The sequence below is a fragment of the Periplaneta americana genome, chromosome 6, assembly GCF_040183065.1.
Source record: "Periplaneta americana isolate PAMFEO1 chromosome 6, P.americana_PAMFEO1_priV1, whole genome shotgun sequence".
NCBI lineage: Eukaryota > Metazoa > Arthropoda > Insecta > Blattodea > Blattidae > Periplaneta > Periplaneta americana.
Window position 1 is genome coordinate 180838184 of NC_091122.1, and position 14760 is coordinate 180852943.

The 14760-nt window shown below is 37.3% G+C and overlaps 2 protein-coding genes across 11 annotated transcripts in view; one reads left to right on the top strand and one right to left on the bottom strand.

Annotated features, from left to right (window-relative positions):
• The window catches only part of tzn (tenzing norgay), a 25474-nt gene extending 17673 nt beyond the window's left edge, over window positions 1-7801 (top strand). For 6 of the 7 annotated variants that reach the window (XM_069829629.1, XM_069829634.1, XM_069829632.1 and 3 more), the window contains 2 exons: window positions 425-592; window positions 7520-7801. In XM_069829629.1, the coding sequence (XP_069685730.1) occupies window positions 425-552 (128 nt within the window). In that variant the 3' untranslated portion in view covers window positions 553-592; window positions 7520-7801. The remainder of the gene's footprint in view (window positions 1-424; window positions 593-7519) is intronic. The other variant, XM_069829631.1, reaches the window with a different exon arrangement.
• On the bottom strand, window positions 604-14327 carry LOC138702088 (uncharacterized). 4 transcript variants are annotated; one of them, XM_069829640.1, is made up of 6 exons: window positions 14114-14327; window positions 7820-7890; window positions 7509-7656; window positions 2957-3241; window positions 2836-2860; window positions 604-1782 (listed from the first exon to the last, which is right to left on the bottom strand). In XM_069829640.1, the coding sequence occupies exons 1-5, from the start codon at window positions 14234-14236 to the stop codon at window positions 2849-2851; spliced, it is 639 nt and encodes a 212-aa protein (XP_069685741.1). In that variant the 5' UTR covers window positions 14237-14327; the 3' UTR covers window positions 604-1782; window positions 2836-2848. The 4 variants fall into 4 exon arrangements, with proteins under 4 accessions (XP_069685741.1, XP_069685740.1, XP_069685739.1 ...); XM_069829639.1 differs by lacking the exon at window positions 2836-2860; XM_069829638.1 differs by having other exon boundaries at window positions 2836-3241.
• Window positions 14328-14760: the final 433 nt, after the last annotated feature.

Genomic DNA, 14760 nt, shown 5'->3' on the forward strand with positions numbered 1-14760 from the left:
AGTATTGTAACTGTATGTAGGCTTTAACCACGCAGATAAGGAGTCGAATACGAAAGTGAGGGTGGAGTATACTAAGGTATGAAGTATGAAGGTTTAAATGTGCAGGTAAAGGGTCGAATACCAATACTTTTCAGGTTAATGGCACCAGTGGGTTCAATGACCAAGATGTTTCATTGCTGTTACAGTACAATGCTGAAAATTACATCGAAAATATTCCACAAAAACAGCGTATTATGCGGGACTTGAGTGCAACAAACGGGGTATTTTATAAAGGCGTTATATATGAAATGTGCAGGGGCCGGACAAAAAAAGCATATTACACGGGATAGCGTAATAAGCGGGCGTGTCTTATCGAGGTTTTACTGTATTTATAGAGGTAAGTTCTTCCCACAGTCTTCATTCATTACTTTTTTTTTACCTTCAGGTGACGAGAAGAAGATAAATCCATTCATGAGAGTTCACGAGGCATCGGTTCAACAACATGCAGGGCAGAATGAGGCCGTTGCTACGATGGGATTCATCAGGAGAGAAAAGGACAACTTTAAGTCATAATCACATTCATTGGTGAAGGTCTACATCATAGATACGCATGGTAATAATTCATTTTATGTTCTAACATGCAATAATTTATTGCCCAAGTGATTATAGAAAGAACAGCAACAAGATGAATTTAAGTACAGATTGATTATTATGATTCACAGTAACGTACACTTTTTTTTTATTTCTTTTTTAATGGAATGTCCTAACTAGTTTGAGCATTAGGTGCCCGTAGTGTTTTCAAATATTAATGTGTTCAGAAATGTGATATTAAGTAGATATGGTAACAACCACGATATTTTCTCACAGTGTTAAACTTTAAATCAGTTATTACAAAAATGAAGATATTATACAGTGTGTTTTTTGACCATTGATGTCGTAATGATGCAGGTAGTGAAGTATTTTGAGATAGGAACTGAAGGTCGCAGATGTCTGCAGAAAGCTCCCTGAGATGAAATGTAAGTGTTTGGAGCATTTATAGTGGTTTCCTACCAAATTTCATGGATTAGCATGACATTGTACAAACATTACAAATACAATGTAAATTATAATTATTTGTTTTATTACACATTAAGAGCAAATACTCAAAGTGGCAACTACATAAACATTACAGTGGTACAAAAAATTCTGCTGCACTCTCTAAGAGATCAGCAAATTATTCCTGGTCTTTTGTAAACGAACTGTTTCACGTACTTTCCATTAGGCATTGCCCCAGGCTTTTAAGATTGAATGATTCACAAATGCTGGATCTCCAATCTCAAAATACTCATCTTTGTAGTCCTCTATCACCTGCATCATTTTGAAACACCATATATATTAAATAAATTATAGAGCAAAGAAATTATATACCAAAAGAAAAGCTTTTCCCATTGTAAGACGTGTTTCTCGAGTTTACACAATGTTTGATAATAGACCAAACAAGTTTACGTTGTTATACTATTCTAGTTACAAGGTACAAAATCTCAGTTTGGGATTGTGATATGAACAAAGATTGTTGATACAAAATGTGAGAAAATAGAGGTTTTCACAAAGTGATTATGCAGCTATCAGACGTAGAATCTATACCTATTTCAGCTAATAACTCTTTCTATATACTCTTGTAGCACTTTATACTAACAATAGAAGAGAAAAATTCAATTAACATCAACTTGGGATATCTTCATTGGCAGGTTTAGTTCTGTTGCTGTACAACTGCATCTCTACAGCATACTTTTCTTTTGATTTTTCATACATGTCGTAATATACCTGGAAAAAGAAAGTAAAACTTTAAAACTACTTCCATCATTTTTACATGGGTTCTAAATAAAGTAGTGGCAACACTGCCGAGAATGGGTCATGCGCATTCACATGCGATATGAGAGAACTGGTAATCATAGTTGAAGATATTGTCGATGTATTGAATGATAAAACTGGTTGCTATGACGACAGATGTTATTGTGCTTGATTAAATGTAGAGCACTATTTTTAACAGCAGCGATCGTGGATAAAAATCGAAGTAGCCTGTGGTAGAAATGCACGCCAATGTCAATGTCAACTTGTGACAACAATGCACTACCGTATCCACTAACTCACTAACTTGTTCATCACAAATGGACAGGTGACTTGTGCGAGCCACATATGTCGCCTCGTTTCGACCCGTACAAAAAGCAGAGACCCATTTTGCAACCATCCCATATGATAGTGCATCGTTGCTTAAAGTAACTCTTGATGACATCAGCGTGCATTTCTACCATGGGCTACTTCGATTTTCATCCAAGATCGCTGCTGTTAAAAATATAGTGTTCTACATTTAACCAAGCAAATAACATCTGTCGTCATAGCAACTGGTTTTATCGTTCAATACATCGACAAGTCCACACCTGTGGAGTAACGGTTAGCACGTCTAGCCGCGAAACCAGGTGGCCCGGGTTCGATTCCTGGTCGGGGCAAGTTACCTGGTTGAGGTTTTTTCCGGGGTTTTCCCTCAACCCAATGTGAGCAAATGCTAGGTAACTTTCGGTGTTGGACCTCGGACTCATTTCACCGGCATTATCACCTTCATCTTATTCAGACGCTAAATAACCTAAGATGTTGATAAAGCGTCGTAAAATAACCTACTAAAATAAAAAAATAAAAAATACATCGACAATATCTTCAACTACAATCACCAGTTCTCTTGTATTGCATGCGAATGTGCATGACCCATTCCCGGCAATGTTGTCACTACTTTATTTACAGCTCTCTTATTTAACCATGAATTTTATTACATTGAATGCTGCCAGTAGTAATGTAGTTATGAATGAATAGCTTACAACTTACCTACTCATTATAGTTAAAAAAATTCCTGGCAGCATAAAATAGGCAAGGCATTTGCATTAGTAACAAACATTCTCAAATAATGACTCTTTGATACATTCCTCATTTGTGAAGAGCTGCTTACCTTCTTGTCTTCGGGTGGTAATGTGTTCCACTTGCTGGCCAACTGTCTAGTCAGCTCTTGTTTTGACGGTTCAGCTTCCCCTGCCTTCTGCTCCAGACCGAGTCTCTCCATCACGATTGGCCGTTGCTCTTGACAGAATTGAAAGAAAGGATTTGCTGGGCGTTTTGGAGCGTTTGGATCACGTTCTGACTTGTCGCTGCCCTTTCCGCTCTTGCGTTTGGTGCCAGAATTCGAACCTGACACGCTTGTGTTCTTTCTGCCTCCTTTTTCTACTGATGATGTAGTCTGAAAGAACACGAAATAATCCTACTTCAACGTTTAGCATTGCTGAAATTTCTATCAAGTTTTGAGTTCACATTTTGAATTGTGAGGAAAGTTTCATACATATAAAATGTTACAACTTGTTTGTCGAAGATCACAGATTTCTAAGAGCAACAAAAAATTCCCTAAGCTTTCTTGAAAACAAAAGTAAGGAATTCTTCATAGACTCTTGGCTCATGAAACAATCCATTTTATGCCATGGCTGAAAATCTAAATTGATTTGGAAGAAATTGCAACAACATTACCATTTATGTAAAATAAAAACATGAACTCATTACAATATTTTAAAACAAAGGATAGTTGAATGCAGATGTTGGTCCATGGCTTTCCTAAAAGCAAAATTAAATAAGAAATTGCAAATGAACAATACAAAACACATTTTTTTTGCAGTTTTACTTGAATATGAAATTACTTTCTTATATCAAACTTATTCCTGAAAAAGTTACATTTTATATCTTTGAGTGAGATATATCAAGAGAATATACAGGGTGGATGGTAACCTCTGCACCAAAATGAAACTGGTAATATCATGAGGAGAGATTTGAAAAATCTAAATAAGTTTTTTTCTCTCATTCACCATTTCAGAGGAAATCGTTTGTTTCTATGAAGCATTTGGCAACATTGCAGTTGCTGCAATATCTCTAAGCAAGCACGGTCTGCACTTCTTATTTTCCTCTCCTCCTCTGCTGTACGCTGTGTTGCATTGCAAGATTTATTTCAACGATTTTCGCTGTTATTCAGTTGAAATTCATGGCTAAATGATTTAATTTGCAAAAAAAAAAAAAAAATCGGGTCATTACTGCAATAGAGCTTTGCAAACATTGGGCAAAGAATTTTTTTTCCTGCTTAACAGTGCTTCATCGAAGGAAAATTGTAATAAGTTTTGTTGTATCTAACAAGGAGAGGACACGCTCTGTATATCACCGAATTGAATAAAATTGTGTGAGATGAAAGTACAAGACGTACTGTTTAAAGTCATACCTGGTATGGGTGGCCAATGACCCCTCGTTTTGAAAATATTGGCTATTGTTTGTGACATACTTCCGTTAGGTGCCTAATAGGGAAGCATTAGACTGTGTAACAGCGTAGCCCATATGGTTGGATGCTGAGTTGTTATCCAGGCAACTTGAGTTCGAATCTTAACTGGTCCTATATTTTTTTTCTTTTAATAATGATTAATATTGTGATCACAGTTATCTATTTACATACCTATATCATATTTCTCAATGTATTGAATGCTTCATCATGTTTTAAACAAATTACTAATTAACTAACATTGTATTGTAAAGGATAAACAATGAAATACGGCTCACGTAGGAAGGTAAGATGTGTCACTGGTGTCTGTTCTATTTCTGTAGCAGCTATTCCACTTCATTTTGTACCCGATTCATTATGATGTCATAAAAACACACAAAACATACATATTTCCTGCACCATGCACAGCAAATGAAAGAAGGTTGTCCACAGTCACACACATTTTTCCGCACTTCTGCTGCGAAACGATATCTTTCACATCCACAAACACTTCTCGTTCGTTTATCAATTTTGATGCATACCACACATATTTCAACATGGCTTTGAATATAGGTGCTGACAACTGAAAGTGAATTAAAATAATAATAATAATAATAATAATAATAATAATAATAATAATAATATCAAGGTTTAAAAAATGAGAAGGCATTAGGATTCGAACTCAGGTGGCCTGGAACTCAGCATCCAACCAGATGAGCTACTCCGTTACACAGTTTAATGCTTCCCTATTAGACACCTAACGGAAGTATGTCATAAACAATAGCCAATATTTCCAAGCCGAGGGGTCATTGGCCACCCATACCAGGTATGACTTTAAACAGTGTGTCTTGTACTTTCATGTCACAAAATCTGATTTAATTCGGTGATATACAGAGCGTGTCCTCTCCTCCTCTCCTTGTAAGATGTAAAATTACCTCTTCAATTTTGCTGCGGAGGTTACCAACCACCCTGTATAGAGCAACATAAATAATTACATAGCATAGACAGCTTGGACATATAACCATTTCAAGAAAAAAGCTGGCACTGAAAGTGAGGAAAGTAGAAGCACATGGAATGACTGTGAAAATTAAAAAAATTTAATTTGGCACCAAGATAAGATTACTATGGAAATGGAAGCAATACCAGGAGTGAAAGTTAACTGTTTATAGATTAAAGTATTCTAGTAGCAAACAACAGACAAGAACTCTGGCTGGCCACACTTTAATCAATTTTAGCTTCCACTAATCAATATTCTCACTGCTACTCCATAATTGAGCACCCATATTTAGAAACTGAACCTTTACATCTACAGATCGGCAGTTAACTAATGAGACTCCAATGAGCTAGGTTTTAGCAAACTTCGTGCCAGTGTAAAAAGATGGTAGCCTACAACTTATTTACAATTTTATGTATGTAACTCTGCTTAGTTCAAATACAAAGACTCCTGCAATGGCAGGAAATGTATAACATGGTAATAGCAGATATTTTGAACACCAGAAAGAGTGTATGTTCCCATCTCTGTTAAAGTAATGGATTATTATAGTTGTGACATGATTAAGCATGAAAGATGTATCTTAACTAGAATACTTGGTAAAATAATCACGCCTGATCTTTGGTACAATTTGCATCACAAGATACATTTATAAAAAGTTGCAACAGAACGTTATGCTCATCAATGTCATGTTTAAAGTACAAAAGACGAAGTGTTAGTATTGTGAATATATTTCCAATACTTGTAACAATGTACATCGTTACATCTGCCTCACTTTATTTCTATCAGTGAGTTTCCAGCACAACAATTTCAAATTATTTAATTCCATATTTTGTGGATATTTCCTTCATCTTCTCAGATATCAAGACAAACATTATGATTTCTTGAAAATTGATTACAAAGAGACATTACAAAGATAATAAGTAGTAATTTCTTACAAAATTTTTCGAAGTACTTCCTCTATTAAACTGCAGTTCTTTTAGTTGTGAAATAAAAGCAAACACTAATACCAGTTAATAATATAAAACATTGTGCCTAAAACATTAATTTATCATCACTGTTACTTTACTGGAACTCTCAAGACTTTTGTTGGAATTGAGCTGAATGTAGACATGCTGAACAAGTGAAATAAGTTATCAGTGTGGTAACATCCTGCAATAAATTATAGATTTGCACTTGACATAGAAATTTTGATATCGGAAAGTTAAATTTGTTACCTCTGTGTTATGTTATTCATTAAGATATTTCTTGCCACTTTAAAGAAATAAAAGGCATGAAAATTACAGTATCGTTTTTATGATCCTTGTGATTTTCATTATTACTAAACGTTTTGAATCTTGCATACACTACTTTTAACACTTGAATATAATTGATTAACTAGCGGATTTACTTGTGTTAATTATGTAATAGACAACATCATAAGAAAGACAAAACAAAAACTTAACAAACACAAAAACACGCAAAACACAACACAAACACAAGAACACAAGAAATACATCTCACTAACATATGAAACCAAAAGCACACATAAGATCACATCTTCATTCAGAAAGCAGAAATACAACATAGCATACAGAACAGAAAACACACTACAAAGACATCTCAACACACAAACAAATAAATACGACCACACAGGTGTATACAAACTCGCATGTAATAGTTGCGACAAGTTCTACATTGGACAGACAGGCAGATCATTCCAAACACGCTACAAAGAACACATCAAAGCAATAACCAGAGGACACAATACATCTACATATGCTGATCACATAACCAATGCATACATAATATAACATAAATTCGGACATGGAAATCCTACACATACAACCCAAGAACCAAAAACTCAACACACTAGAACAATACGAAATATACAAACACACCCCGATCAAATTCTCAACACACAGCACACACACACTATTTGACTCCACCTTTCAACAATCAAACACACCCACATAACAGGCAGAGAAGTTCGAGATGACGCCGAGATCTAGTAGGCTCTGAGGATGGTGTGATGAAGCACCGAAACAGCTGTAAGCCGCACAGACTTACATAATTAACACGAGTAAGTCCGCTAGTTAATCAATTACTTATTACTAAACGGTTGTGTTCATAAAAATGTTCCGGTAAAGTAACTAATTGATACAAGAAGAAGATAACATTGACTCTGTAGGGGCCAAGTAGTCCTCCTCTTCCATTTGTGTAGCAAGTAGATATTCAGTACTATACCTTTGTTGTAGATGCAGCCCCAACCTTTTGGTGTTGGTTCTTGTCAGGTTTGGTGGCAGCTGGAGCACTAAGGGGCTCGTCTAGTGGAATTGGTAATTGTACATTGCGCCAGTTGTCCCTGTGCTGGTCTAGACGATCCATTAGGAACCTGTTTCAAGATTAGAGTGATACTACTATCTGAAATTAATACTGTGTTACATAGTTGAAGTAAACAATTTTATATTTGGCATGTGATATAATATATGTATATGTGGGTTATATAAAGTTATAAATAAACTGTTTTCCTATCTCCATTTCCAATGAATACTTACTTTCGTTCTTTCCTTGATCTTCGTAGCAGTTTCCTCACTTGCTGAATTCTGTGTACCAGTCTCTCATTATCCTGCAACAGTGAAAATGTCGATATATTTTCTGTGTGAAGTTTTATAAAAGTAACAAACGTAATATCAGGAAATGGGTATAATTATTTACTGTACCTGACAGCAACTCCACAAAGTTTATTCAGAACTTGTTAATTTTATTTGGAAATTATGTAACAACTAGTATAATCATATACAGGGTGGAAGTGAAATAGCCTTGCAGATTTTTAGACCGAATAGCTCATGTTGTATGTAACAAAAAAACTATATCATATTGATGAAAAGTTCATAATTTTTTTTTTCTCCCAGAAACAAATCCCCCCCCCTCCAAATGTTTAACAACCTCTTATTCGGTCACTATTGCGAGTAGGATCGTGATTTTTGTCCATATTGATAGGAAATCTAATAAAGATGGTAGGCTATGTCGCTCCGGTCCGAGCTGTACTGGGTAGTAGTCGGGATAGTACCCGCCGTAGGCGCTGTCTCAGCAAGATTGAAACTCTTCCCCATATCCTTGGCTTCTGCCCCTATAGTGAGGCTCTTCGCAAAATGTCACCATGCTGTCCGTTCTACGCTGGCCGAGGCACTGGAGGAAGTAGGGTTTACATTCCATCAAGAGGTGCAGGGACTAGCCACACAAGGAATTGATATCATTGCCATTAAGAACAACTCGGCATACATTCTCGATCCCACCATCAGATTTGAGATACATGCAGATCAACCGCATGAGGTGGACAGTGAAAAGAAACGGATCTATGAACCAACAATCCCGTTCTATAAAGATGAATATAGCCTGTCCCATATTGATGTGATAGGTCTGATGGTGGGAGCACGAGGTATCATACCCTCCTTCTTTGTCAACAAATGTAAAAACCTGGGGCTAACACGCAACCCTCAAAGGGTTGGTTCAGATATTGAGAAATCATTTGTATGGGAGTGATAATGGAAATTTCAAGTTATCTTAACCGATGGCTGTTGATTGGTTTAGATATCAATGCCAATAAATCCGTACTATTATTTTTCTCGCGGTATATGGCATTCAAATCATTCTAACCTATCTGACATTTTTTTCCCCTTTCTTAACTGTAAATGGGCACATTTTGTATATTTGATTCCCTAATCGTTTCAAATGTTTATCATTTTACCTTTTAGGTGTGTTTCCAAATTATATGTAATACGCTTTGTCAAATCTGGCAACCTTTTCATAAGGGAAGCTAAATTTATATATATATTATTTATTTATTTATTATCCCTCTGGTGTATTTCAATAGCATGGATGGTTTTCGTGAAAATTTAATTTTAAAAACCTCTAATTTCAAGCCACTGCACGATGCGAGCAAATGGCAGCTCACCTACTGAGACACACCGAGTTCGTTGACCTGTTACATCTGTATCATGAGTACTGTGTATTAGCGGCGATGTTGCCGGACTGTTGAAACTTCAAACTTAATTTTCTAATTAACAGTGCATTTGATCACAAAACATAATATAGGTTTTCTATTCATTTAAGTGTACTCTATCGTCTCTTTCAATTTGCAAGGTTATTTCACTTCCACTCTGTATATATTTTATGTTTGTAAGAGATGAGAACCGAAATTATATTAACATTTGAATTAAATGTGCCTGCCAACATAGAAGCTGCCAAAGTGCTGTAGTGGCATGAGCGTTGGACTTAAAATTCTCTGGACCCGGGTTCGAACCCCAGCGTACCCCCCTCTCCCAATTTGTGTTGGATAAGCCAGGTAACACAGGGGTTTTCTCCGGGAACTCCAGTTCCCCTGTGGCATCCCAACAAATCTCCATCTCATCTCATAGCGGGTGTAGTGTAGACTAACCTCCTATAGCGCACCCTGGGCAACGATTCTGTCAGTAAATTGATCTACACAATTGGCTTCATATCGAGGAATGACAAACAGTCAAGTACCCGCCATTAGCCCAAAGAAAAAAAAAAGTACTAACGTGATACGGGTTGGGGACAACTGGCCACAGAAAATTAGTCACAGAGGCAACTCGCCACATAATTGAAATTCGTATCAAAGACAATTCGCCACACATTAAAATTCAAGGCAATACTCAAATTCGCAACAATTTTATAATATATTTCTGTGGCAACACAAGACAAATCTAGAAGCTGTAAACTAAATGGGAACTATGGGGGAAGAAATTCGCTTCACAAAATCAGAAAGAGGCTCTGACAAATTAATATACGAGGGGGATCCAGGAAATAATGACCGTTCGCGCAGCTGACTCCCCTTCCTTGTTTGAAGGTCAACTGGCTTCCTTAACATGTGTTCTCATAATGTTGTGAGTACTGGTTGCAACAAGTCGCCATTGTGCATTTTGTGTTACTTCAAAATGAACGACGTGATTGATAATCCCGCCGACTATGAGGTGAGAAGTCTGATTCGATTTTTGAATGCCCGACATTTGAAACCTGCAGAAATTTACCGGCAATTGAAAGAAGTGTATGGTGATACTGTAATGAATGAAAGAAATGTGAGAAAATGGTGCGAAATGTTCAACAATGGGCGAACAAATGTCCACGATGAAACTCGACCCGGACGCCCATCACTCATCACAGAAGACCTGAAGACTAAAGTGAACGACAGAATCTTGCAAGACAGGCGCACATCACTCGACGAATTGCATATTGCCTTTCCTGACATTTCTCGTTCTTTGCTTGGTGAAATTGTGTCGCAACATCTTGGCTACCACAAAATCTGTGCCCGCCCGCACACTGCTGCTTAAACTCGAGAATTGCTAGATCAATTCAGTTGGGAAATCTTTGATCATCCGCCCTATTGTCCAGACCTTGCTCCTAGCGATTTTCACCTTTTCACTAAGCTGAAAGACTTTCTGGGTGGTACGCGTTTTGGAAGTGATGAAGAGTTGAAGAAGACAGTGAACACCTGGCTTAATGAACTGGCGGCAGAGGAGTATAACACGGGAATTCTAAAGCTGGTGAACAGATACGACAAATGTTTAAATGTAGGTGGTGATTATGTAGAGAAGTAAAGGAAGCTTCAGTTATGTAACAGACTTTGTTTTTTCAAATAAATATATTTTTTTTTAATTATTACAACAAAACGGTCGTTATTTCCTGGATCCCCCTCGTATCTTGGCTGCATGTACACGAGAGTTAGAGAAACTAAGAATGGAGTTGTTTGGCGCTGTGACATGCGTGGCGGGTGTAATGCAACAGTCCCATTATCAGAAGATGGCAGCAGTGTCGTCAAAGAACCGTCTGAACACAAGAATCATTCTGCAGACTGGGGAAAGATTAAGGCAAAGGAATGTGTAGAGAACATGAAGGCAAGGGCGGGGACTTCCCGAGAACCAACGTCTGTCATTATTCAAAATGAGTTACAGCGTATTGCAAGCGAAGCCAATGTGAATCTACTGAAGAAACCATCTATTAAAAAAAATGTGCCGTGCCAGGAAGCTGCACCTACCACCTGAACCAAGGAATATTGACGAACTGAACGTTATAGCCGACAGATACACTAAGACCGTACAAGGAGAAAGGTGGTTGTTGTATTTTGAACTGGAGGACAACGTGAAACTTATCATATTTGCCACTAATTCACATTTAAATAAATTGTTACGGTCCCATTTTTGTATAATGGACGGTGTGGCAAATTGTCTATCTGTGGCGAATTGTCCCTGTTACCAATTTTCTGTGGCCAATTGTCCGGAACCGACGTGATACATGGCACTACATGCTGACATTTGGTGGATGTGTGTCATTCAATCAGTGTTAGCCAGGATGTCAACTGATAGACCTACATCAGATGAAAGAGGATTTAATTTTGGTGTGGTGAAATTTGTAGCTAATTATGTTGAGAAGTTAAGGGAATTTTTAGTTGTGCATGGTGTATTATGTAATTATGTGTATTTAATAATTATGGTTCAGCTGTTAACGGTAACTGGGATAGTGGATCATCTCCTTGGCATGTTTAATAGGCGAGTAGTTTCACTAATTGTACTTGGGTACTGTATATAGGCTACTGAAAATTATTTCTTTGCATATGTTTTATTAGCTTTTATATATATTGTACATGGAAAAAGGGTGTTTTGGAAGGATTATGACAAGGTTAGAGTGGGTTAGATGAGGGGACAACTAAGTGTAAGGTTATGCACATCTAGTCTTTCAGGTAAAGCTCCCTGTAAAGCAGATTTGAATAATTTCAAGGGAATAATTGTTCCGGGGCTGGGTATCGATCCCGGGACCTCTGGTTGAACGTACCAATGCTCTGCCAGCGATGTGGGTCTCTGGCGTTTCGTCAGCCCACGCGAGTTGTGTGGATATAAAGGGAAAAGTTGAGACGGTGTCGGGTGGAGTTCCCGGGTAGCTCAGTTGGCAGAGTGCTGGTACGTTCAACCAGAGGTCCCGGGATCGATACCCGGCCCCGGAACAATTTTTCCCTTGAAATTATTCAAATCTGCTTTACAGGGAGCTTTACCTGAAAGACTAGATTTGCATAATATATACGTCACTGTGTACGTTAACAGAAAACCACAATTCCAAGTCACACAGAGATTGTGTGCACTCGATGTGGGTCTCTCGCGTTGCGTCAGCCCACGCGAGTTGTGTGGATATAAAGGGAAAAGTTGAGACAGTGTTGGGTGGAGTTCCCAGGTAGCTCAGTTGGCAGAGCGCTGGTACATTCAACCAGAGGTCCCAGGATCGATACCCGGCCCCAGAACAATTTTTTCCTTGAAACTAAGTGTAAGGTTGTTTGTAAACTAAAAAAGTGTTTTCGCCGCCTTTTGAGTAATTTTTATGTTCCGAAAATGCAATGTTTCAGAAAATTTGAAACTCCTGTCTGTTTCTTTTTCATCTAGAGAAAATTAAAATTATTACTTTCAGCTCAATTTTAGTATTATATTATTATGATGTACCAAAGTACATATGATATTTCCATGCAGATATTCTGCGTCATCATAACATATTATGATGAAAGAGTAGTGGAACGGAGAAAATTCTCTCCGCCACTGGGATTTGAACCCGGGTTTTCAGCTCTACGTGCTGATGCTCTATCCACTAAGCCACACCGGATTCCCATCCCGATGTCGGATCGAATCCTCTTAAGGTGGAACTTAAACTGAGAGAATTCCATCCAACATCGGGATGGGAATCTGGTGTGGCTTAGTGGATAGAGCATCAGCACGTAGAGCTGAAAACCCGGGTTCAAATCCCGGTGCCAGAGAGAATTTTTCTCCGTTCCACTCGTCTTTCATCAATTTTAGTAGTTTGTAGGCTTACGCATTCCCCAAGTCAAATTAAGTAGTTTTGAATAACATTTTTGTCAAGAAAATGTGCAGGCAGTTAAAGTAAATAATTACTAAGAATGGTCCGTGCCACAGAACTCAGTTTTAATGTTGTTCATGTCGTAATTTGTCTTGAAAAATTACTTTTCGAAACAACATGTATGTTTAATTTTGTACCCATCTTGTATAGTGCGCGTAATATGAAAGGATGTAAGTATAAACCAGACAGAATTTGGAATTACGACATTAGTGAAACTACAAATACCTAGGCCTATATTCCCTGCATGGTAAAATAGAATATTACATTAAGTGGAGACAGCGTATACAGAGAATAGAAAAATAATGGACTACCAATTGGAAAAAAAAAACAAAGAAGACAGTGATGACCATGGAAGAGATGGAGTGAACTCTGAAGCCGAAACAGGCATTTCCTTCTACCAGATATTACTGGGAAATATAATGATTAAAGAAAGCTGACTTGAGAATACCTACCAACATTCTGTTACTGTGGCTACAAATAATCTACCTGGTAATGTTATGCCTAATAAATGTGCACACTTTTCGGATGAAATTACCTACACTTTTGAGTATGAACAAAAGTCATTCAGTAGTATAGGCGGAAAGACTATGCAAGTAGGCTATGTACACAAAGCATGCCAGAAAACGTCAGTGTCAGGAATGATGAAAATATATATCGGGGAGGGAAAATGTCAGTATACGGATTCCTCACCGACAATTATATCTTGAAATACTAAAAAGGGCAGATTTGTCTGCGTTTGTCGAATGCGCATCATCATGCTTACGAAAAGTCACCTTTCAGTGTCAATAATTTATTTTGTGTGCACAAGGTTGGAATTTTGAACTAAGAGAGAAAGGAAGGAATCCATGTTCTGAAATTTATCCAAATGAACGTGTCAAAAATAATAATTACAGTGTTTATAGTGCATATAAGTTACATCAGAAGTGAAACATAACCTGTTGTAGAACTTCACACCGTTCCAAAAGCAGTTGGTATTTGCGGCGATAGGTATCAACTTCACTATTTTCAATTTCATCATCCGATTCGTCTGACATATTGTTGTGTCCAGACACTATCATAATTTGTTCTTGTCAAAACTTCGACGAAGAAGATGTGTTTTATTTACAAGTAACTGGAACACCTTCAATGAAAACAAACAAAATCGAACAACTCGACATAATCGATAGTCGAGACGCGAGGTCTGTCGATACCTCGTAGAAATCGACGTGACAATGAGATAAATAAGAACCGCCGCTTTTAAATAATGTTTGCGGCCTTGTGATTAGTTTGTTATTTAATTATGTTTCATTTATCCATTTTAATTACAGTGCTTATAATGGTGGTTGATCTTAATTTTACGAATAATAAATTACGTGAAAAAAATAATCGTGATCCATATGAAGGTAGTTCGACATTCGCTGTGAGAACTAGTGAAAAGTCAGTTTTTTTTTTCTACGGGATTTAACATTGAACCTACGAAACAGTGAGTCAGCACATTGATTTCTTTCTTCAGAGTTTTATTGCAGGTCATAAATGTTTTTAAAACCCTATGCACAAAATTAGTATTAGGTCAGCTATTTCTCACAATAATAATAATAATAAT